Genomic DNA, 24,835 nt, shown 5'->3' on the forward strand with positions numbered 1-24,835 from the left:
TCCTCTGCTCAAAAACACCTGCACCTGCGAGACACAGCTCAGGGCTCAGAAACAGCCAGGCTGTCAGGAGTCATAATTAAAAACAAATCTGCTTCATCCCCAAAACAAAACCCCACACGTGTGAGAGGATGTTTTCATGAGGCAGATAAATCAATACCAAATAAAACAAAACAAAACAAAAACACATGCACCTGGAAGACACAGCGCAGGGCATAAAAACCACAGGCTTCTGGAGCTGGGGTGGAAAAACAAACAGTTTGGTGTCCTGACAAAATAAAACGAGTGAGGAGGAGTTTTTAAACAACGGGAATCGATGGTAAAAAATCAACTCTAAAAACACCTGCACCTGTGAGACACAGCTCAGGGCAAAAACAGGCTGCCTGAGTTAAAAGAGCTGTTTCCACAGAAGAAGAAAACAGGAGGACCAGAGATGGAAACCAGAGAGATGAATGAATGAATGAAATCCCATCCAAACACAGACATGCACCTGTCAGACACAGGGCAGGGCGTAAAAAAGAGGTTTTATTAAACCACTAATCAATGCTGAGGAGCCAGCACTGAAAACACCTGTGAGACACAGCGCAGGGCTAAACAAAGAGGAAATACACAGCCTGACCAAACTGTGTCCAAACAAACAGAAAAACCTGTATCAACAAAACAAAACAACAAATCTGCAGCAAACACAGGCTCCTGTAAGACACAGCGCAGGGCTGAACCCTGTCCACCATGGAGCCCACATAAAGTACAGAAGAGAGGAGAGAGTGATGGAGGAAAAAACAAAACATTCACACATCTGTCAGACACAGGGCTGAGGACAACAGCTGGCCAATCAGAGAGCAGCAGGAGAGGTGAAAGGTAAACTACAAACATGGGCTGTGACTGATAACGGTCAACGCCACGCACAGACGGCGAGCTCTGCCTCACCCTGGAGGATTTCCTCAGAGACGTCCGAGTCGTCAGAGAGCGACTGAGAGCTGACGGCGACCAGCTGCCCCTCAGACACATGAGACGCTTCCTCCTCCTCCTCTTCTTCAGTGGTGTTTTTAACTGCAGGAGACACCACCTGAAAACACACACAATCAGTGAATACAGCACACACACAGACACACACACACACAATCAGTGAATACAGCACACACACACACACACACACACACACACACACACACACACACACACACACACACACACACACACACACACACAGTCTAATGTTCAGTGATTTAAAGAGCTGTTTTCAGAGTCCTGGAGGAGGCTGCAGGTTTACCTGAGCAGCAGCAGGTGATGATGATGATGATGATGGTAATAATGATGATGGTGGTGGTGTCGTCTCTCTGTGATCAGCTGAGCTCTTTTCCTCCTGACATGAGAACAGAAACAGAAGAGCAGAGAAAACTGAACAGGAGAGCATAGAACACAGGCTAAAGGCTAAAACATGCTAAAGGCTACAACACAAGCTAAAAACTAAAACATGCTTAAGGTTAAAACACAAGCTAAAGGCTAAAACAAGCTAAAGGCTACAACATGCTGAAGGATAAAACATGCTTAAGGCTACAGCACAAGCTAAAGGCTAAAACTTGCTTAGGGCTACAACACAAGCTAAAAGATAAAACATGCTAAAGGCTAAAACATGCTTAAGGTTACAACACACGCTAAAGGCCAATACATCCTTAAAGCTACAACACAAGTTAAAGGCTACAACACAAGCTAAAGGCTAAAACATGAGATTATGGTTTTAACACAAGCTTAAGGCTAAAACTTGCTTAGGGCTACAACACAAGCTAAAAGATAAAACATGCTAAAGGCTTAAACATGCTTAAGGCTACAACACACGCTAAAGGCCAATACATCCTTAAAGCTACAACACAAGTTAAGGGCTAAAACACAAGCTAAAGGCTAAAACACAAGTTAAAGGCTAAAACATGCTAAAGGCTAAAAAATGCTTAAGGCTACAACACACGCTAAAGGCCAATACATCCTTAAAGCCACAACACAAGCTAAAGGCTTAACCACAAGTTAAAGGCTAAAACACAAGCTAAAGGCCAAAAAATAAGTTCAAGGCTAAAAAATAAGCTAATGGCTCAAACATACTAAAGGCTCAACAATAGGCTAAAGGCTAAAACATTAGCAAAGGAACAAAACCAATGCTAAAGGCTTAAACATGAGCTATTGGCTAAAACAGGAGCTAAAAGCTCAAACACTGGCTGAAGGCTCAAACACTGGCTAAAGGCTAACACACAAGCTAAAGGCTAAACCCCAGGTTAATGTGTTAGTGCTAATGTTGCCTCCAACCCACAGTCAGCAGTTATTCTGCAGTGGTCTGTTCAAACTTGAGAGTCTATCAATAAAATGAAGAGCCAGGTTACGTTAGCTCTGCTTGGTGAGGTTGGAGTTGGTAGATGAGCTCTGGTAGGACAGAACCAGGATTCACTAACGTTACACGTTACAGACACGTCTCAGAGCACCGGGCTGTGAGGAGAGAGAAATATAGCAGCTGCTAAGCTACGCTACAAACTGACAAAGTTAGCTTGTTGTCAGGTTTCAAAGCGTAGCTCTAACTGTTGATACATACCTTACCTCGTGGAGCTGGATCTGGGAAAAAGTTGACTTGAACAAAGAAAATGTGTTTCGATTGGATCTCCATTTAATTCCAAATCAATCACACTCCTCTCCGTCGGTATCAGATCTCACTGGAGACGGGTTTTTTGTTTACTCAATTTTTGTTCTTGTTTTCAGCTCAGTTTATTTTATTTTCTCTTATTTTGTTTTAATCTATGTTGTTTTTCTTGTCTGTGTTTTTTCAGTATTGGTCAGCTGTGATGGTTGGTATTAACTGACCGTCTCTGCTGTGGAGCTCTGAGTTTAGTCTTTAAAGGTTTTAATGAACAAAGATGAGTCCAGAGGATCTGATGGTCTGAGGTTTTTGGACTTTGAACCTTTTTTATTTCTGATTTATGACTCAAAGCCTCTCTGCAGGAGGTGAATGTGTCTGCGTATGGCGCCCCCTGGTGCGTGTTCCCACAGAGACACAGAGCTGTCAGAGGAGGGGCTGGCTCGTCTGGGGTCAGTTAATGAATCCTGTTTCAAAGAAGGACTGTGCTGGTCTGATCAGGCTCTCTGGTCTACCAGGAACCGGACTCTCAGGGGAGCAGCTCCTCACCTGCTGGGCTCCTGCAGCGCCTGGATCCACGAAGGTGACCCTCTTGGCCGTCAGTCCGTCCTTCAGCCGGACTCTGTGTCTGAGTTTGGGCAGCGCGGCCTGAAGGAGAGGACACACCAGGTCTGAGGACCAGCACCAAAAACTGAGTCTGATCTGGACTTTACGTCTCCAGAAAACCAGGTTCTGACCTTCGAGGTGGTGACCTCTGACGGAGAGGAGGAGGAGGAGGGATGAAGATCTCTGTCCTCCTCCTGCTGACCCTGCTCCTCCTCTTTCTCCTCCTCTTTCTCCCCCTGCTCCTCCTGGATGAGCTCTGACTCCTCCTCCTCTGCTGCAGGGACCATGGATCCAGGAGGATCCAGGTAGGACGACCTCCACCTCAGAGACACTTCAATGTGTCCTGCAGGGAGTCCTGAGGAGTCCCTCAGCTGGAACACACCTGAGGAGAGACAGGTGAGGAGACACAGGTGAGGAGACACAGGTGAGGAGAGACAGGTGAGGACACACAGGTGAGGACACACAGGTGAGGACACACAGGTGAGGACACACAGGTGAGGAGAGACAGGTGAGGACACACAGGTGAGGACACACAGGTGGGAACACACAGGTGAGGACACACAGGTGAGGAGAGACAGGTGAGGACACACAGGTGAGGACACACAGGTGAGGACACACAGGTGAGGAGAGACAGGTGAGGACACACAGGTGAGGACACACAGGTGGGAACACACAGGTGGGAACACACAGGTGAGGAGAGACAGGTGAGGAGAGACAGGTGAGGACACACATTTCAAGACCTAAAACCTGATGGTTCTGGACTTTGAAAGACTTCCTCAGACCCTGTAGAAACTGAGAACTAAGACCTGAGTTTGAGCTTTACTGGACCATGACAACCCTCACCAGAGATCTCCTGGTCCTGGATAAGGGGCAGCAGGGGGACTCGAGCCTTCCCCACATACGAGTCCATCTGTTCCTCTTTGTAGTCAAACACGTAGACCTGAAGGGACTCAGACTGCAGGTACTGGTGCAGGTCCAGGTCCATGTGGACCGAATAAGACTTGAGGTCTTTGAAGTCTGGGCTGCAGCAGTCCTGGACGGTGGTGGTCAGGTGGTCTGGGAAGTCATAGAACTTGTAGACCACGTAAGGACTCGGCTGATCAGAGGCTCTGGACTTCAGGTCTCTGCAGCGCTGCACAGAGACGTAGACCTGGTTCAGACCACTGCTGCTGCTGCTGCTGCTGGGGGGGCGGGGCTAAAGACAGGACCACCAAAGACAAATCAGAGGAAATGCTAAAATCAGAGGAAATGCTAAAATCAGAGGAAATGCTAAAATCAGAGGAAATGCTAAAATCTAGGATAGAGTTTAAAATTCTTCTTCTGACTTACAAAGCGCTTAACGGCATCGGGCCATCGTATCTTAAAGACTTAATTGTTCCGTATAATCCGTTTAGGTCTTTGCGTTCTCAACATGCAGGTCTGCTCGTTGTACCTAGGGTCTCTAAAAGTAGTCTGGGAGGTCGAGCCTTTAGTTATCAGGCTCCTCTTCTTTGGAATAACTTACCGGTTGAGGTCCGGGGAGCAGACACGGTCTCAACCTTTAAGAGTAGACTTAAAACTTTCCTTTTTGATAAAGCTTACAGTTAGAGCTGGATCAGGTCTGAACCAGATCTTAGTCATGCTGCTATAGGTTTAGACTGCTGGGGGGACCTGACACACAGGGCTCCTGTTTCCTCTCTACCTGTCGGTCTAACCTCCACCAAAAATCAATCTAATAATAATAAACACCCCCCCCCCAGGTGAGGCGTTCAGGTACCTGAGAGTCCTGGTCCAGAGCAGAGCTCAGGAAGTCCACGGCCTTCAGCCTCTCCCTGTGCAGACTCACAGACTCCCTCACCGGGACCCTCAGACCCAGAACCAGGTCCAGAGAGCCCAGAGACCGAGAGCCACACACACCTGAGATAGAAACACACACACCTGAGACAGAAACACACACACACCTGAGACACACACACACCCACTAACACACACCTGTGGCTCACCTGTCAGGGGGACGGTCATGTGGACCCTCCCATCCTGCTCCAGCAGCGCCTGCAGGCGGACCTGTCCGCTGCCCAGACTGGTCCAGTCCGGACCGTGGGCCTGGTGCAGCTCCAGGACCAGGGAGCCTCTGCTCAGGTAGTTCAGGAAGTGCTCGTCCAGGGTCACCACGTACCTGGACGTGAAGCCGTAGGTGGGCCTGAGCCCCGCCGCCACGGGCGTGGCGTGCTGCTCGAACAGGTAGAAGGAGTAGGTGCAGAAGGTGGAGGGTTCAGGGTCTCCCAGATCCTCCAGGGCGTCTGCAGACAGGCAGGCCCCCAGAACCTGCAGCTCCAGGAGGTTCTCTCCGCGCTCCAGGTCCAGGTCCAGGTCCAGGGACTGGCCCAGGTCCTCGGGCTCCCCCTCTGGATCGTCTGCTTTGAAGACGTAGGTTTTGGTCCCGTAGGCGATCTCTCTGAGGTGGGCTGAGGGGAAAATTATAATCTCAGAGTGTAATCTCTGTTTAATCTCAGTTTAATCTCAGTTTAATCTCAGAGTTTAATCTCAGTTTAATCTCAATTTAATCTCAGTTTAATCTCAGTTTAATCTCAGAGTTTAATCTCAGTTTAATCTCAGTTTAATCTCAGTTTAATCTCAGTTTAATCTCAGAGTGTGATAAAGGGACAGACCTCCTCCTGTCAGGATCAGACAGGGAGCAGCTCAAACTGAACTTTAGAGGATGAAGCTGAAGCTGTCTTATGAGACCTGGACCCAGGTTAGACCTGGATCCAGGTCTCACCTGTGCAGGTGGAGGGTGTGTGTCTGAAGGTGACCTCTGACCTTCCAGCTTCCTGATCTTGGCGGCTCTGGCGTCGAGCAGCTGGGCCTGTCTCAGCAGCTTCTGCTCGTGCTCGGCTCTGTCGGCGTCCGTCTTCCTCCTCACGGCGTCCAGCTCAGCCTTCATCACACGGACACACACAGATTAATAATCTGAGCCCTCACTGTGAGACCTGCAGCAGGACCACACTGCTCTGTGGACCTGCTGTGGACCTGCTGTGGACCTGCTGTGGACCTGCTGTGGACCTCCTGTGGACCTCCCGTGGCGTGCAGGTGTGGGCCCTCACCTTGTAGTCCCTGCAGATCTTGCTCTCCATGCTGAGCAGGTTCCTGGTCTTGTGCAGCTCCTGGATGGTCTCAGCGTGAGCCGCCTTCAGGTCTCTGACCGAGCGCTGTCCCTCCTCGTCCTCGTCCTCCAGGAAGCTCAGCTCCCTGCTCTGCTGGGACTGACGGGTCTGCAGGACCAGGAGGGGGGACAGGGGGTGAGGTCTGAGTCTGGGCTCAGACTGGTTCATGTTTCCGATCCAGAGGGCAGACCTGACTGACCTTAACGAGCAGCAGGGCCTCGCTGAGCTCGGACACGTCGTACTCGCTCTCCTTTAATCAACAACAGGACACGTTCAGCTCTTTACAGACACCATCAGGGACTACAGCTCCCAGCATGCACCGGGCCGTGAGCTCACACAGAGGGAGAGGAGGGCTCAGAGAGAAACGTTAGAAACTCTAAAGTTCAGTGAGGAGGATCAGTTTACACCAGCCTGCAGCGCCACCTGCTGGCCCGGAGTCTCACACGCTGTGGTGCAGACGAGACTCTGAGGAAGGAGTGTGTTCGGTCTGGACATGGATGCTGATCTTCCTGATGTGTGTGTTCCTGGAGTTTGTGTGTTTCTGGACATGTGTGTGTTTCGACGTGTGTTTGGGCGTGTGTGTTTTTTGGACGAGTGTGTTTCTGGACATGTGTGTGTTTGGACATGTGTGTTTCTGGACGTGTGTGTTTCCTGATGTGTGTGTTTCTGGACGTGTGTGTTTTTTGGACCTCTGGTTTCCTGACGTGTGTGTGTGTTTCCTGACGTGTGTGTTTCTGGATGTGTGTGTTTCTGGACGTGTGTGTTTCTGGATGTGTGTGTGTGTCTGGATGTGTGTGTTTGGATGTGTGTGTTTCTGTGCTCTCTGTGTTCTGTCTGCTCCTGAAGCTTTTTATGGAGATGATAAAACTTGAATCTCAGACTCACTCCAGCATAAACTGTCAGTACGTTCAGCTGCTGCACACACACTGCCCCTCTCAGGTGTTAGCTCTACACCTGCTCAGGTGAGGTCTGGGAGGAGGACTCTCTTACCCTGCTGTAAAACTTCAGGCGCTCGCTGAGTTCGTCCACTTTCTGCTTCTGCTCCAGAAACGTGATCTGGAGTTTCTGGTTCTCCTCCGTCAGCTTGGTGCTGACCTCTGAACACACACACACACACACACACACACACACACACACACACACACACACACACACACACACACACACACACACACACACAGATAAAGCTTCAGCTCACAGCTGATGGATGAGCTGCAGACACACACACTCCAACAGGAGCAGGACTGAAGGGAGCACCTCTCTCTGCTCTGATCTTGTCCAGGATCTGGTTTTTGTCGGTGAGGTCGGCCTGCAGCGCCGTCTCCAGCTGAGAGATCTGAAGCTTCAGCTGCTGCTCCTGGATCTGCCACCTCTGCTGCCGCGACACGTCCAGGGCGCTGACACACACACACACACACAGACGGAGAGACTCAAACAGAGGATTCAACAGAAACACACACACACACACACACACACACACACACACACACACACACACACACACACACACACACACACACACACAGACCTGTTGAGCAGTTTGTGGTTCTCCTCCTTCAGCTGGTCTCTGTCCTGCTCCAGCTCACTGACCAGCTCCTGCAGCTGCACACACACACACACACACACACACACACACACACAGATGAGGACTTCTCCTGAGGTGTAAACACAGTGTGTGTGGTGTGTGTGGTGTGTATGGTGTGGTGTGTGTGTGTGTGTGCCTCCACCTGCTCCAGCTGCAGCCTGCAGACGTTGGAGCTCTGCAGCTCCTTCTCCAGATCCAGACTCCTCATCCTCTCCTCCTTCAGCTGACGCGACAGGTCGTCCACCTTCAGCATGGCCGCCTCGTGGCTCGCCTTCAGAGAGCGCTGACTCTGAAACACACAGCACACACACTCAGAAACACACAGCACACACACACACATGAAGGTGAAAAGAGGAACAAAGGTTAAAAACAGAGAGACGAACAGAGGGAGAGGGAAAAGACGAGGATCTTCATAAATCATGAAGAAGGGTTTAAAGATGAAGAGGAGAGGAGTGAAGGAAAGGAAAAGAGGAGAAAGGAAAAAAGGAAATAAAACACATCAGGAGATGTACGATAGAGGAGAATGGAGGGATGAGAGAAAGACAACACGGACACAAAAAAAGGATGAATTTCTCAACAACAGACAGAAAAAAACCTCCACAGGCAGAGCACAGGGACCCAGGGAGGAGAGAGGAGGAGAGAGGAGGAGAGAGGAGGAGAGAGGAGGAGAGAGGAGGAGAGAGGAGGAGAGAGGAGGAGGACAAGGCTGAGAAAAGAAAAAGAGGAGGTACAGGAAACGTCCATTCTTCTTCTAGCTACAATCTCTGAACTTTTTCGGACTCCTCGGGAACAAACTGTGAAGAGTTTGAAGCCGTCCAGGCTCTGACCTCCTGGATCTGCAGGAATCTCCCCTCCAGCTCCGTCACCGTGTTGGATCTCTCCGTCAGCTGCTTCTGCAGTTTGATCATCGACACGTTACCGCTCACATGGGTCCTGAGAGGACACACACACACACAGAAACACACACACACACACACACACTGGATCAGTACAGTTTGGTACAGGTTGGATCAGTAAATCCTGATCCTGTTTGTGTTTTCACAGCCAACTGTGTGGCTTTCTTGGTTGGCCAACAGTTTACCCACTAATAAAGATCAACAATGAAGACATCCAGTAGTTCGTCTTCTCTGTGATCGTCATGTGTCTCTTTGTTACTAAGATCAATCAAGCTTTGTTTCAGAGAAGTCTGTGAGGCGCCAGGAGAAAAACAGCAGCTGCTGTCACACAGGAAGTGACCGTTCTTTTGACCAATCAGCAGACTGCAGAGTTTCTAGCTCCACCTTCTGGGGTCAGATCAGTTTAGTCTCGTAATAAACCCAGACAGGGGGACGGTACAGGTCGGTGATTTGAGGAAACGCCACAGAATGCGAGCTGTACTGAGACGAACTGGACTGGGGCTGAGCTGGATCTGGTCTCACCTCATCTTGGAGGTGTGCTGCTGTCGGAGCTGTCGGAGTCTCTCCTCGTGCTCGGCCTCCTTCCTCCTCAGCTCCTCCCTCAGCAGCTCTGCGGCTCCCTCGGACTCCTCCATGTGGCTCCTCTGCAGCTCGATCACGTTCTCCCTGAAACAGACGTCAGATGGTTACCTTGGCTCTGTGGGCGCTGCAGTTTGAGGAAACCTCTGCAGCATGAGCCACGTCTGTCCTGACGCAGGAAGCAGATCCCTGACAGCTGGAACAGGTCACTGGGTCAGCACTCACAGGTTTCTGATCTCAGCCCGGGCCTCCTCCAGCAGGTTGTGTCCGAATCGAGGCAGGAAGCCTGTTGGAGGTCTGCCTCCTCCATCAGGACTCCTCGAACCTGCAGGAGACAGAAACAGAGCCTCACAGAACCTGGATCTGAATCTGACAGACCATGGACTCCACAGACCGCTGGTCTCAGGTGGTCTCAGGTGAGCTAACATGAGTGAACATCAGAGACTCACTCCTGGGTCGAGTCTGAGACGGAGACTTTAACCCCGAGTTGACGCGAGGCTGGACGTGTCCGTACGGCGTCGGCCTCCTGCTCTGAGAGTTGATCAGCTGCTGTTTGGCCACATGGAGGCGCTGTTTCAGTCCCTCGTTCTCCCCCTGCAGACCCCGGACCTTCTCCTGCAGCTCCTCTATCATCTCCTCCATCTCTATGTCCCTGATCCTGGAGGCCGGCTGAGCCCCGCCCACCGCCAGCTGCTCCATACGACCACGGTCCTTCACCAGCCGCATCAGCTTAGTGCCAAGCCTGAGGAGGAGGAGGAGGAGGAGGAGGAGGAGGAGGAGGAGGAGAGTTATTTAATAATCTGAGAAATACTTGTTGATTATTATTCATCTGTTCAGTTTTAGATGTGTGTGTGTGTGTGTGTGTGTGTGTGTGTGTGTGTGTGTGTGTGTGTGTGTGTGTGTGTGTGTGTCTCACTTCTTGATCTTGTCCTCCTGTTTGTTGTTGTGCTGTTTGAGCAGCAGGGTCTCCTCATGGAGCCGCAGGAACCGGTCCTCCAGCTCCTCCCTGGACACCCGAGAGATGTCCTGTTGAGTCCGAGCACTCTGGTACACCCAGGGCTCTGAATCACAGAAGTAAATATTAAAATAACTGTTTTTTTGTTTGTTTACTGTCATGGATGTAGTTCCTAATAACGAGAATAACCTTGGGTTGCTGCAGAAAGTCTTGATGGATTCACCGTGATGTCTCTGACCGGCACATCAGCGGATGTGTCGTCCAGCAGGGTGGACATCTTTAATCTGAAAAACAGGAAACATCAACACTTCATCTCCTTTCATCCCTTTGATCTATAAAAAAGACAAAAACAAAGTTAGTTTACGGCCTGACACTGATCTTTGGTGTTTGGAGGAAACACAGCACCAAACATCATCTGAAAATCTGTTAATTTCAAACTCATGTCCCTGAGGAGAGAAATAAACACCAAAAAGAATAAAACACACAATATTTCTAACTCTTAATATCCTCCAGTGTATTCGGCTTAAAGTGACTCCACAGAAACATTTTATATAAACCTGATCTGTAGGTCTGTGGAGGCGCCTCATGCTGTGAAAGCGCTCCGAAATATCGAAAGCAACGCCTGTTGATCTGGTCCTGAAATGTTACCTCTCAGCCCCCAAAGGAAGCTTCACACTGCTTTATTATAAGCCGAACGACAGTTAGATATGCAATGATTATTAAATGATTTAACTGACTATGTGACAGACTCTGAAGCGTTTTTTTAACAGGTGAAAAGAAAAAGCTGCGAGAATCTGGAGGAAGTTTGGCTGGACATCCTGCACACTAATTTAAAAAGTATCTGCCAATGAAATCAAAAAGTTGTAAAGTGAACGACACTAAAGGCATCAAAGTGTTGATTAAACTGCTTGTGGTTAAAGATTAACTCGGGTTTGTTGGTGTCTGCAGCTCTGATGGACTCACGTTTGAATTAGCGGTACGTTAGCGTCTGCGTTAGCAACTTAGCTCCACTCCGCATCCTTCAGCAGTTTAGGCGCCAAATGTCTCTCATTTCAACAAAACACTGTTCAGCAGGAAGCGACTTTCCCCACAGCCTCATAAAATAAACCCAGAGCCCAACTGTGGAACATTCCTCACCTTATATGTCGGTTTTACTCAGCCTGGAGTGACGGTTGCTACAGAAAACATAACAGCTCGTCATGTCGTTATGGCGTCAGCACGCATGCGCTGTGTGTGGAGGATTCTGGGAGATGAAGTTTTCTTTTCTTTTTTTCCTTTTAGGAGATTATTCTTGATTTTTAGTCACTCCTGGGTCATTTACCTGTCAGCATACAGGTGTAGGATCATGAAAACGCTTGATTTAAGCATAAAAGTCTGTGGAGGACACATGAACAGAGATAAATTGTCATTTTTATTGTGTTTTCTTGCATCTTACTTGTGTTTTATCCTTGTTATTCTCTTTCACCCCCTTCCTCTGTCTTCCACTCAGCTGCTTATATTATCTCTTACCCGTGACAAGCTTCTGCAGGGACATTTTGCCAATTTGAGGCCTGAGTCTGACTTTACATGTAGGCGTATTTATGAGCCGCTCCCTTGTATACGTTTATCCCTGTGTCTTTGACAGGTGCGCTGTCAGCTGTCTGCCTCTCATGAATTGGCAACGGGTCTAATTTAGCAGCCTGAGATGAGAGCTGGCGCTGGACAGAATGAGTTCAGGGTACATGTCAGCCTCCTGGTTCTCTGCACGGCGCTCACCGGGCCGTGACAGTCTCCCATCACCGCCGCTCCTCCCAGCCGTAACCTTTGACCCCCCCTCTCCCTTTTGGAGGCCGGGGCGGCGTGCTGAAACGAGGTGTGTGTCTGTCAGGGAGCCAGCCTGTTGTTGAAACCCATGATGCCTGCAGACCTTTTGTTCAGCAGGCCGTGCCCGCCGCAGAGCAACAACTGTCAGAGCCATGATCAGAGGAGCATGGCGCAGAGTCCACCTTCAGCTCAGAGACTGTAATATACGCAGATTCCTCCTCAAACAGCTCCTGTCTCTGCTGCTCCTGTCTCTGCTCCTGTCTCTGCTCCTGTCTCTGCTCCTGTCTCTGCTCCTGTCTCTGCTCCTGTCTCTGCTGCTCCTGTCTCTGCTGCTCCTGTCTCTGCTGCTCCTGTCTCTGCTCCTGTCTCTGCTCCTGTCTCAGCTCCTGTCTCTGCTCCTGTCTCTGCTGCTCCTGTCTCTGCTCCTGTCTCTGCTCCTGTCTCTGCTCCTGTCTCTGCTCCTGTCTCTGCTACTCCTGTCTCTGCTCCTGTCTCTGCTCCTGTCTCTGCTGCTCCTGTCTCTGCTCCTGTCTCTGCTGCTCCTGTCTCTGCTCCTGTCTCTGCTCCTGTCTCTGCTGCTCCTGTCTCAGCTCCTGTCTCTGCTCCTGTCTCTGCTGCTCCTGTCTCTGCTCCTGTCTCTGCTCCTGTCTCTGCTCCTGTCTCTGCTGCTCCTGTCTCTGCTCCTGTCTCTGCTGCTCCTGTCTCTGCTCCTGTCTCTGCTCCTGTCTCTGCTGCTGGGAGCTCAGACCCGTTGGCCATAGAGACAAACAGCAGACACGCACAGGCTGAGGGAGCTGCCGTCTTTAACTTCCAGCTCCTCTTCCTCAGCTCCTCACCGGGCAGGGTGACGCTCATCCTGAGTACCTGACAGGTGGATCCTGCAGACAGGGTTTCACTCTGATCCTGGTGGTTTCTGACCTCTCTGACTCAGAGTGAGGACCTGATCTGATCAGGGCCACGCTCTGAATCCCAGAAGTGTCTCTGATGTGACACTAGGTGGCAGCTGGTGTACACGGCTGAGCGGCACGCCGTCGTTGCGGTTGTCTTCCTGCTCTTCCTGTGGTTCCTGTACCTTTCTGTGAACAGGACAAAGACGTTAATGAAGCTGTTTCTGATGATAATCAGTGAAATGATCCCTCCTGTGTTTGTGGCCCAGCTTTAAATCAACATGTTTCAAACAGAAGCGGTGAGCTGTGAGGATCAGTAAACCTGAGAGGAGACGGACTCTGATTAAAGCAGAAATATTACCTCATGAAAACCCTTTTTAAAGCAGAGGAGATGATTTTATATTTCCTAAAATAAAAGGAAAAAAAACACATCAGAATATATTTATTCCCCCTGAATGTGACTAATCTCACAGAGCACATATAACATGACTGTAATAACATACTGATGCTTGATGTGGGTCATGTTAAAGCAGTTAAAATCTGGAGTGAGAATTTTTATTTAAATCTAGAAATTTCTGCATTTATGAGATTTTATTTTGACAGTATTAATCTGTAAATCAGCATTTGTGATCAGATGACTGGAGCTGGTTTAGATTAAACGATGCAGAAAAAGAAAAAGAGCAAAATATGTAAAATGCAAAATGTAAAAATGAGTTCAGACATTCAACAGCCTCAAATCAGTGTTAGAAATTATAACCTTAAATATACATTAATTCAATTTAATCCAAAGAGTTTAGAGTCATGCGCACAGGATGGAAATGTGTTTCTCTGTCCAATGAAATTCCCTCTCTGCTGCCCACTATAATAAAAAATATAATAATAATAATAATAATAATGATAATACTAATAATAATTATAATAATAATGATAAAAAAATTATAATGATAATAATAATAATAATAATAATAATAATAATAATAATAATAGTTATAATAATAATGATAAAAATAATAATGATGATGATGATAATAATAATAATAATGATAATAATATACAAACATCCTAAAGATAAGGCAGTTTGAAGAAGAGGAAAGTGAAAATACAATTTTAAAATGTGCATAAATGAACAAATTAATGTGTAAAAAAGTGGATTCAAACAAGCACGAGACAGTCTCTGGTTGTTCGAGGAAGAGCTGTGAGGCTGGAAATTATTTACTGAAAAACTCTAAATCAGTAATAAAGTGTAAATAATGAATGAACAGAAAACTGTCTAAAGAAAAAAAAAAAGTCAAGTCAATTTAAATATTTACGTTTCTCTATAATCTGAGAATTGTAAATCAAAGAAAAGAAAAATGACAACACCTTAAAGTCAAACCTGGATCAGCACTTCACCAGAGGAAGGAGGAAAAACAGTTTCATACAGAGACCACGATCTGACAGCGGTTTGAAGGAACGTGATAAAAACTGTTTGTGTCTCATTTCAGTGAAAATGTTTTATTAGTCCTCACAGAAATAAAGATCGTATTTGCTCGAAGCCTTTGAGAAAAATCTGTGAGACAGTTGGACGTTCATGAATAACAATCTGAGGTAAAGATTCTGCTCTTTATCTGTAAATCACTTTGTTCACTGTAAACTGTCATTTTCTGTTCACTCACTGTTTTTAAACCATCTTTTTTTTAAACATGTCAGGTTTTCTATGACGTGTGCTGCTGCCCCCGGGGCCTGGTCCCCCCTCTGAAAGATCCTGATCTCAGCGGGTGTTAACCTGGTTAAGAAAATAAAATAAAAAAAATAGGAGCCACATTCACCCAACAAAACAGAAAAATGTCCGATACAAAAAGACTAAAGTGAGGCCTCCATTTTTTGTGGAGTGTGAAAAAAAAAAACAAATTCCTACTCTGAGTTAAAAAAAAATGTTTCCTGAAATAAGAAAAATGTCTGAATACAAAAAATACACAATAATTTTTTTTTCAGCTCTGGCGTCACTTTTTTTTTTTTTTAGTATCCTGACATGTGTCCTTTCCTTCTGTCCTGTCCTTCTGTCCTTTCCTTCTGTCCTTCAGTGTTAACAGACAGGTGTGACTGAATGAACCAGAGATGAATTCAGACGCTGTGTTTCTATCTGTGACGGACTCTGAGCGTGTGAGGAGCTGCTTTTATCTGTCAGTGATTTGTCTGAGCTCAAACAGCTGATGGGCGTTTTGGACGCCAGCGTGTGGCGAGGTGAATGTTGTGGACGCTGACAGGATAAAGTCAGGGTCTGTATGTCTGGCCTGGAGGTGTTCAGCTCGGTCACGGCTCACCTGAGGAATAAATCAGTCGCTCTGAGCGCGCTCAGCTAACAGAGGCTAATTCTGATGAAGTGGATCCTCCTCCACGTCCTCCGTCTCATTACAGGACGTCAAACCAGCACGGCCTCCTCCCGCCGCCGTGTTCCCGCTCAGATTAATGATGTTCAGAGGGCTCGGCCTAGCAGGCGGAAACGTGCCGCTACAATTACACCGCCGTGGAAGTAACAGCCCGCCAAATGTTCCTGTCAGCCCCGCTTTAATTGCTTTGGCGCCGGTGCCAACTATAATCACCTGTCACCACAAACAACGCCGCATCTGTTTACACGTCTGTCAGGGAGGGGCGCCGCGGCCGAGCAGGGCCCGACCCCGGACACAGAAGGTCACATGTCCTCCTGCTTTGGAAGTCAGCGGCTCAGCAGGAGGCGGCAGGAGGAGGAGGAGGAGAGAGGAGGAGGAGGAGAGAGGAGGAGAAGGAGATGGAGAGAGAAGGAGAAGGAGGGGGACATCACAGGGAGCTCAGGGTCTCTGCAGAGACCGCGTGTTGGTGTTTACAGAGACTCAAGGACGTTTAACATTCACCCACTCACAGAGTGTTCACCCACTCACAGAGAGTTCACCCACTCACAGAGAGTTCACCCACTCACAGAGAGTTCACCCACTCACAGAGTGTTCACCCACTCACAGAGAGTTCACCCACTCACAGAGAGTTCACCCACTCACAATGTTCATCCAGTCACCCAGTTTTAGTCATGGAAAGAAACTACGGGGGCACCAGAGGGACAAAATAAGGACTAACCTTAGCAAACCATGTGTTCATAGCAGAGTTATTGGAATGAAAGGGTGAGGGTGTGACCTGGACTTCCTGATCATTTCATCAAACAGAATAGACACACTGACAAGTTGTTAGGATCACCTGATTGTCCAATCAGAGACAGAGCTCAGCTCATGTGACTGGCGGGCGTCCTATAGAGAGGAAGCTCAGAGCCTGCGTCATGTCCAATGATGGTCTTCATTTCACTGCTCAGAGAGATCAGAGAGTTCTAGAATGTTGTGACATCACAAAGACAGAAAGCTCTCTGTGCTTGATGAGGAACATTCTAGAACCTCACTGATGGAGCTGCAGCAGAAAGGCCGTGTAGAGCTTTAAGAACCAGAACCAGGACTTTAACATCAGTTCTTAAAGAGACAGGAGCCAGAGCAGAGACTGGAGGAGGAGAGGAGACTTTAACCAAACACCACTGAGCTGGGACTCATGGAGGGAGACTACGGGGGCCCACAGGGACAAAATAAAGACGCTTTCTCAAAGCTTTGTTTTCATGATGAGAAACTTGGACCGTCTGGTTCCTGTCTCAGCTGGTGGGGTCTGGCTTTAGGGGTCACATGGAAACTGGTCTGAGTGTTGACAGGAAGTCAGACTGACACGCTGGTGTTGGATTCAGATTCACGGCTTTGAGACACAAAGACTCCCAGACTGCACCTGTTAAACACACACACACACACACACACACACACACACACACACACACACACAGACACACAGACACACACACACACACACACACACACACACACACACACACACACACACACACACACACACACACACACACACACACACACACACACACAGCCTCCTGATCTGACCCCCCACCTGTCCACCAGAAGTGGCCTCTGACAGGAGCAGCTGGTCCCCCCCCCCAGCAGATTGATGAAGTTTTCATGAGTCCAGATCCATGAGTCATGGTTCACCTTCAGCAGAGCTAACGAGTCCTGCACTGATCCTCACACAGGGTCTGATCAGAGACCTAGGACCAGGTGGACCAGGTTTACACTGAGACCTGTTCAGAGCGCTGCTCCTGGCTCTGTCAGACGTCCATCAGTCTGAACATCTGCTGTGACGTCTCTGATCAGTCTATGATCACAAAAACCACCTCCCTCCCAGATTCAGATCCTCCTGGACTCTGCTCTGACCTTTCCAGCACTCGGCCCCATGTCTCAGCTCTGTGTCTCAGCTCTGTGTCTCGGCCCCATGTCTCAGCTCTGTGTCTCAGCCCCATGTCTCAGCTCTGTGTCTCAGCCCCATGTCTCAGCTCTGTGTCTCGGCCCCATGTCTCAGCTCTGTGTCTCAGCTCTGTGTCTTGGCCCCATGTCTCAGCTCTGTGTCTTGGCCCCATGTCTCAGCTCTGTGTCTCAGCTCTGTGTCTCAGCCCCATGTCTCAGCTCTGTGTCTCAGCTCTGTGTCTCAGCTCTGTGTCTCAGCTCTGTGTCTCAGCCCCATGTCTCAGCTCTGTGTCTCAGCCCCATGTCTCAGCTCTGTGTCTCAGCCCCATGTCTCAGCTCTGTGTCTCAGCCCCATGTCTCAGCTCTGTGTCTCAGCCCCATGTCTCAGCTCTGTGTCTCAGCTCTGTGTCTCGGCCCCATGTCTCAGCTCTGTGTCTCAGCTCTGTGTCTCAGCTCTGTGTCTCAGCCCCATGTCTCAGCTCTGTGTCTCAGCTCTGTGTCTCAGCCCCATGTCTCAGCTCTGTGTCTCAGCCCCATGTCTCAGCTCTGTGTCTCAGCCCCATGTCTCAGCTCTGTGTCTCAGCTCTGTGTCTCAGCTCTGTGTCTCAGCTCTGTGTCTCAGCCCCATGTCTCAGCTCTGTGTCTCGGCCCCATGTCTCAGCTCTGTGTCTCAGCCCCATGTCTCAGCTCTGTGTCTCAGCCCCATGTCTCAGCTCTGTGTCTCAGCCCCATGTCTCAGCTCTGTGTCTCAGCCCCATGTCTCAGCTCTGTGTCTCAGCTCTGTGTCTCAGCTCTGTGTCTCAGCCCCATGTCTCAGCACTGTGTCTCAGCCCCATGTCTCAGCTCTGTGTCTCGGCCCCATGTCTCAGCTCTGTGTCTCAGCCCCGTGTCTAAGCTCCGCCCCCCAGGCCTCGGTGTGGATGCTGTGATTAAACCTGATATAATCTGATCACCGTGTCTCACACCAGCACAGAGCGAGCTGAGGGGCTCAGGTTCAGCTCTGAGTCCGGTTCCTGTGGTCTCAGACGGGGTGTAAATCCACCCAGAGCTGCAGGACTGAGTCCGTCTGAGAGCAGCATTACGCAGCTGCTAACTGAGGACCTGTAAATCCTCCAGGTTCAGGGTCGGTCTCTGGACCAGCTGGTCGGAGGAACACATGACACCGTGTTTCTGGCGCTCTTATTTTCCTTTAATTACGGCGCTGGGTCTCAGCCGACCCGGATAACGACCTTTAATCAGCACAGATTGGACTGATGGACTCAGGGGGAAGAGGGCGTCTCTGTGAGGCCCCTCCTCACTGGGCCCAGGACAGCAGAGACCAGCAGAGGATCAGGACAGACCAGGAGGATCTGTTAGTGCCCCCCAGAAGATCCATTCAGGGATCAATGATCCTAAAACTGAGTCTGTCTCAGCAGCGGCGTGCAAAGACATGTGACAGGAAGTAGCAAAAAAATAAGACAGGCACATCCAGGGCTTCCCTCCACTACAGGGGGCGCTGTGACAGAGGTCCATGTTTCTGCAGTCCCTGGTTCTGAGGTCCCTGTTTCTGTGGTCCCTGTTTCTGGTCCCTGTTTCTGAGGTCCTGTTTCTAAGGTCCCTGTTTCTGGTCCCTGTTTCTGTGGTCCCTGTTTCTGGTCCCTGTTTCTGAGGTCCTGTTTCTGGTCCCTGTTTCTGAGGTCCTGTTTCTAAGGTTCCTGTTTCTGGTCCCTGTTTCTGAGGTCCCTGTTTCTGAGGTCCTGTTTCTAAGGTTCCTGTTTCTGGTCCCTGTTTCTGGTCCCTGTTTCTGAGGTCCTGTTTCTAAGGTTCCTGTTTCTGGTCCCTGTTTCTGAGGTCCCTGTTTCTGAGGTCCCTGTTTCTGAGGTCCCTGTTTCTGAGGTCCCTGTTTCTGGTCCCTGTTTCTGAGGTCCCTGTTTCTGAGGTCCCTGTTTCTGGTCCCTGTTTCTGTGGTCCCTGTTTCTGGTCCCAGTTTCTGAGGTCCCATGTAACACAGTTTTAAGGTAAGGAAGTGGAGATGTCGCCTGAAGTGTCTTTGTCTCCTTAGATGCACTCTTGTAGTTTGCACTCTGTCAGCTTAAAGGGGCCCTTTCGGCCCCTCAGAGACCCCTTTAGCAGTGTGCAGCCCCCCCCTCGTGCACACCACTGGGTCTTAATGATGTCCGGCCTTTTTTGTTCCTAATGTTGGAGGACCCAGCTGACCTGTGGGGTCCCTCAGGGTTCAGGTCTAGGACTCAGACCCCTCCTTCATGATGTCACAGCTTGTAGTTTTGCTTCCTGCTGAGTTTCCTGAGATTGTGGGTCCGTCAGTCAGCAGGGGGACTGGACTCAGACTCATGAAGTCCACGGTCTCACTCTGATCCCTTTCACACACACTGACTCATTTTCTGTTTGTTTCTCTGAATGAGACCGGTCCTCCTCTCAGACAGACAGGTTTCATCCTGAGGATCCAGGTCCGGACTCTGCCCCCCCCATTGTCCTCCTTTTCTAAATAAAGGTGATACTCTGTGCAGAGCGCCTCCATTTGTCTGAGGATCACCAGTTAATGAAGCAGTCTGACGGTGTGTGTGTGAGTGTGTGTGTGAGTGTGAGAGTGTGTGTGTGTGTGTGTGTGTGTGTGTGTGTGTGTGTGTGTGTGTGTGTGTGTGTGTGTGTGTGTGTGTGTGTGTGTGTGTGTGTGTGTGTGTGTGTGTGTGTGTGTGTGAGGGTGACCGTCTGAGAGTTAAGTGAGATTTTAATAGTTTGACGTCTGACAGTGTCACAGAGAGCTGAGAGACGTGTGGAGGAGACAGATCTTTGGATCCTGTGATGAGATCACGCTCTTAGATCACGTTCTGAGATCACGTTCTGAGATCACGTTCTGAGATCACGTTCTGAGATCACGTTCTGAGATCACGTCCCGGGATCACGCTGTGAGACGAGGCTTCAAACCCTCCTGAGTGACACTTTGTCGTCTCGTGAAGTTCTCAGGGAAACTATTCTCCGTTTGAAGCCTGAGCTGAAGTCGTGGGGTGACTTTTCTTCATAAGTGGCGTCTTCTTTGAGCACGCAGTCAGAGCGCTCAAAGAGACGCAGAGTAAAACTATGTTTAATCTGCTCCTCTGGGATCACCCAGGAGCCTTTTCAAGAAGACGAGGGCGTCAATTAAGAGGAAGAAACTTCTAAATGGAGGCGATTAAACTTTGAAATCTTTAAAACGCTCCCTGCTGAATTGTCTTCTCTGTGGAAAAGGTTTCCAGAGAGCACAGCTTCACTCCCAGCGCAGACATGTGGTATTTATTTACTCCACCCGGGCTGTCAACACGCCACCACGCCACGCGTCTGTCGACTCGCCGCACATCCCGTCTGTCACGCTGCTTTGAAAACAGGCGCTGAGAGGTGTCAGGTCGGCTTTTTAACGTCAGGATATCAGAGTTGGGAGACGGAGACGGACGGACACACGCGTGTAATTATCTCTTCTGCTCAGCTGATCACAAACTTCTCCGTTTAAAACCTAACTCTGCTTCACGAGCTGCAGGAAGTCTTCAGATCACTGAGAGCGACACGGGGTGAGCATGGAGCAAACACCTGGGTTACACCTGCAGTTCCCTGAGTGTCCACTAGAGTCTGTGTCCAGCAGGGCGTCAGCCCCCATAGAGCTCCATGTTAAAGTCTGAACAACAGAAACAAAGATGTTAACAGTCTGGTCCAGAAACAGTTTGACTGTTTTAATCTGTGACGTCAGATGTCCCGCCCCCGTCTTCCTAATCTCCGCCCACATTTCCAGGTCGTTTATTTCTCCCTCCTCCTAAAAGAAACACATGACGTCTGCCGCTGGGACACAGCTGGAGGCAGAGCACTGACAGTTTGTGACCTTTGGAAATCAGCCAATAGAGAAACCGTCTGTTTGGACTTTAAAACCATTAGTCTGAGTTAATCTGAGAGATTAAGCAGATTATTGAGCCAGCTGCTGAGATTAAGGAGTTATTTATCATGTTTACCACCGAACACAGCGCAGAGACTTCATTTCCTCATCACATATTCAGGAAGTACGAACGCTCCAATCAGCTGAGAGTGTGCTGACATCACAGCCGCCCCCCCACAAAGTTTCCTGTGAACTTTCAGCGTCCTTTAAATATCTGTTGACAGCGTGCAGAGCTCTAATATCAGAGTGTAATGCTCTCTGATGACGGCCGCACGCTTCCACGAGCGTGTAATCTGCCCGCAATTAATTAAAGCACACCCAGCTTTACAGGCCATCCACCGCCAACGCCAGCGCCACGCTCAGCCAGCTGCTGCTTAACTTCTCCACACACACACACACACACACACACACACACACACACACACACACACACACACACACACACCAGGAGGACGACTGAGTGTGTGTGAAAGAGAGAAAACATCTGCAGAGTCAGTCAGTTAATTACCTGCTCCAGTTCACCAGTCCATCAACTCCTCGTCACACACACACACACACACACACACACACACACACACACACACACACACACACACACACACACACACACACACACACACACTTTCCTCTCTTCTTTCTCTCTGTCCCTCTCATCAGACACACTAGGACAGAGTGACATCTTTTTTCAGGATTAGCTCTCGTTAAGGTTCTGATTGTTTTTATCCAAACGTTGAAATTATTTCTCTATTTTCACTGTTTAACTACCTCATCCCAAAGAAACTGGAGATTTAAAGAGAGAAAACAAAATGAAAACTTCCCGCTGCATGACATAAAGCAATGAAGATGTGTTACAAACTGCAGTTCCCTGAGTGTCCACTAGAGGCTGTGTGCAGGAACAGCGTAAAACACATCCACAGCCATTCAAAGAGTGGCCAACATGTTTACAGCAAAAACCAACAGGTTTACGGCAGAAACCAACAAGTTTACGGCAGAAACCAACAAGTTTACAGCAGAAACCAACAAGTTTACAGCAGAAACCAACAGGTTTACGGCAGAAACCAACAAGTTTACGGCAGAAACCAACAAGTTTACAGCAGAAACCAACAAGTTTACAGCAGAAACCAACATGTTTACAGCAGAAACCAACAAGTTTACAGCAGAAACCAACATGTTTACAACAGAAACCAACAAGTTTACAGCAGAAACCAACATGTTTACAGCAGAAACCAACATGTTTACAGCAGAAACCAACACGTTTACAGCAGAAACCAACACGTTTACAGCAGAAACCAACAAGTTTACAGCAGAAACCAACATGTTTACAGCAGAAACCAACAAGTTTACAGCAGAAACCAACATGTTTACAGCAGAAACCAACATGTTTACAGCAGAAACCAACATGTTAACAGCAGAAACCAACACGTTTACAGCAGAAACCAACATAGTTAAATTAGAAACCAACATAGTTATATCAGAAACCAACATAGTTAAATTAGAAACCAACATAGTTATATCAGAAACCAACATAGTTAAATTAGAAACCAACAAGTTTACAGCAGAAACCAACATGTTTATGGCAGAAATCAGAATCAGGTATATAACAGAGCGGAGTGTGAGCAGGCCATTGTATTTAAAATCCTTCCCAGCAGTTTTTGTTTCTTCACAGTGAGTCTTTAAAGGTCGTGAAGTTTTCCTGTCCTTGTTGTGTATTTGACTTTGTCTGAGCTCAGAGCGAGAAGACTGGGAAAAATAACCTGGACACTCTGGAAAAAGTGACACCTCAGCTACAAGTTTCACTCCACAGTCACATATAAGGCATCAAAACAGACGTACGCTTGTTCTGCTTGTGTCAAAGGGTCACAAATGGGCCGACTGTCAGGAAAACGTAACCATTCCCCCATTCACTCCAGTGTCAAACCCTGAGGGTCTTTCTCAGAAGGAAAGGATCACTCATTTTCATCTTGCCGTCCTGGCCACATTTCTGGCTCTACAGACATGAAACTGACATCAGCAGCTTCTTCATTCTTCACACGGTCTAACCCTTTTTCTGACAGCACTTACAATCTTGGCACAAACACAGCGGTTTCAGACCGTGACTTCAGTGGAAATGTTTTGTATATCAACACTCTCAACCAGATCTCTGACGGCAGCTAGTAAACAATGATCGCCATGGTAACATCTGGGTGTAGATGGGCCTCAGCTGACAGAGATATAGAGATATATGATTACACACACACACACACAGGACACAAAGTATCACACTTTAACAGCATTTTCAAGGTCAGACTTCCGTTTTAGCTCATTCAGTTCATTACTTCATTGATTTTCATTCATTCATTCATTCATTTCATCCAATTCATTCAGCCATTTTCAGACATAATGAATTTTTTTTAAAAAGTCACTCAACATCCTCAGCATTCAGCATCAGCAGTTCAGTGTAACCTGCTCCAGAAACTGTGCTGGGGATCCAGAAGGTTCTGGTTGTTTCTGCAGAAACTGCTTTTCTACTTCAGTTTATTTCTCTCTTGTTCTGGACTCAACATCTTTTCTGCTCCTCTGATCCGTGGATCCTCTCATCCTCTGACTAACACGATGTGTCTGAAACCTGAGAGTGTGTGTGTGTGTTCTCTCAGTCAGTCAGTAATTAAAGAGTGTGTGAGCGCTCTGAGGCGTCGCTGAGCTCTGATAACACAGGACGAGGAATCAGAGAGGACTTCTTTACCTATTGATTTGATTAAAGAGGATTAAACATCCTTTAATGAGTTTTACACTCCACTGCACCGCCTCCCATCGGGACCACACACACACACACACACACACACACACACACACACACACACACACACACACACACACACACACACACACAGTTTCTCTCTGTCTGTCTCGGTGAAGGACTCGGTGAAGATGTTTGTTTTCCCTTTGCTGTGGTTAAATCTCCTGACGGCCTGTTTCAGAGCTGACTTCCTGTCTGAGGATGTGTCTCTGTCTCTTTAAATGTTGGATTTTAAACACAGAGCCATTCAGACTCAGAGACCAGTGTGTGTAACTCCTGTCTCGTAGTGGACTCTGCAGTCTTTAAGTTGTTTCCTCCTGACGTCAGAGGTTTGTCTGCTCCAAACATTTCCTCACAAAAAAAAAAAAATGAACAAACTGCGAATGACAAAGGGAGGAGGCTGAACCCGAGGCGTATCTCTGCCTGTCCTGTACATCCTCTAAAATAACCCAGAACACCAGAGACACTAATAAGGAAAAAACCAAGTCTGGATCCTCCTCTCCATTCATTCTAATGGGCAGAGCTGAAAGGGTTTCTCTCTGCGGTTTCACCAACTCCGAGGGCTCGTCATTCAAAAACCGTTAGAGAAACAACAAATCCCTTCAGAGCTTTGTGGAGCAGGGTCCACTCTGTGATCTGAGCAAATCTCAAGCCGATACCATTCATGGCCTCAGACTAGATAGTTTTTGTTTCAGGCAGAAAAATGTAGCCTCATTTTATTTTGAAAGGCAAATAGCTGGCTTCCTGTCTGAGATAGGTGAGGGGTGTCTGTGACTAACTTGTGCAGCTCACTGAGACGAACAT

General features: G+C 48.4%; 1 protein-coding gene across 1 annotated transcript in view; it reads right to left on the reverse strand.

Annotated features, from left to right (window-relative positions):
• rpgrip1l (RPGRIP1 like) overlaps positions 1–11,592 on the reverse strand; it is a 15,161-nt gene extending 3,569 nt beyond the window's left edge. The window contains exons 1-21 of the mRNA XM_074678370.1: positions 11,513–11,592; positions 10,565–10,659; positions 10,337–10,481; positions 9,870–10,162; positions 9,646–9,745; positions 9,364–9,507; positions 8,773–8,878; positions 8,088–8,234; positions 7,889–7,962; positions 7,618–7,757; positions 7,351–7,457; positions 6,560–6,610; positions 6,301–6,468; positions 6,017–6,134; positions 5,200–5,661; positions 4,974–5,113; positions 4,061–4,412; positions 3,349–3,599; positions 3,161–3,259; positions 1,268–1,360; positions 925–1,063 (exon numbers count right to left, since the gene is read on the reverse strand). Of these exons, the coding sequence (XP_074534471.1) occupies positions 925–1,063; positions 1,268–1,360; positions 3,161–3,259; positions 3,349–3,599; positions 4,061–4,412; positions 4,974–5,113; positions 5,200–5,661; positions 6,017–6,134; positions 6,301–6,468; positions 6,560–6,610; positions 7,351–7,457; positions 7,618–7,757; positions 7,889–7,962; positions 8,088–8,234; positions 8,773–8,878; positions 9,364–9,507; positions 9,646–9,745; positions 9,870–10,162; positions 10,337–10,481; positions 10,565–10,652 (3,217 nt within the window). The 5' untranslated portion in view covers positions 10,653–10,659; positions 11,513–11,592. The remainder of the gene's footprint in view (positions 1–924; positions 1,064–1,267; positions 1,361–3,160; positions 3,260–3,348; positions 3,600–4,060; positions 4,413–4,973; positions 5,114–5,199; positions 5,662–6,016; positions 6,135–6,300; positions 6,469–6,559; positions 6,611–7,350; positions 7,458–7,617; positions 7,758–7,888; positions 7,963–8,087; positions 8,235–8,772; positions 8,879–9,363; positions 9,508–9,645; positions 9,746–9,869; positions 10,163–10,336; positions 10,482–10,564; positions 10,660–11,512) is intronic.
• Between the last annotated feature and the right edge of the window lie 13,243 nt (positions 11,593–24,835).

The sequence above is a fragment of the Halichoeres trimaculatus genome, unplaced genomic scaffold (assembly GCF_033239565.1).
Source record: "Halichoeres trimaculatus isolate MK-OKI-2021-1 unplaced genomic scaffold, fHalTri1.1 fHalTri1_scaffold_10, whole genome shotgun sequence".
NCBI classification, from domain to species: domain Eukaryota; kingdom Metazoa; phylum Chordata; class Actinopteri; order Labriformes; family Labridae; genus Halichoeres; species Halichoeres trimaculatus.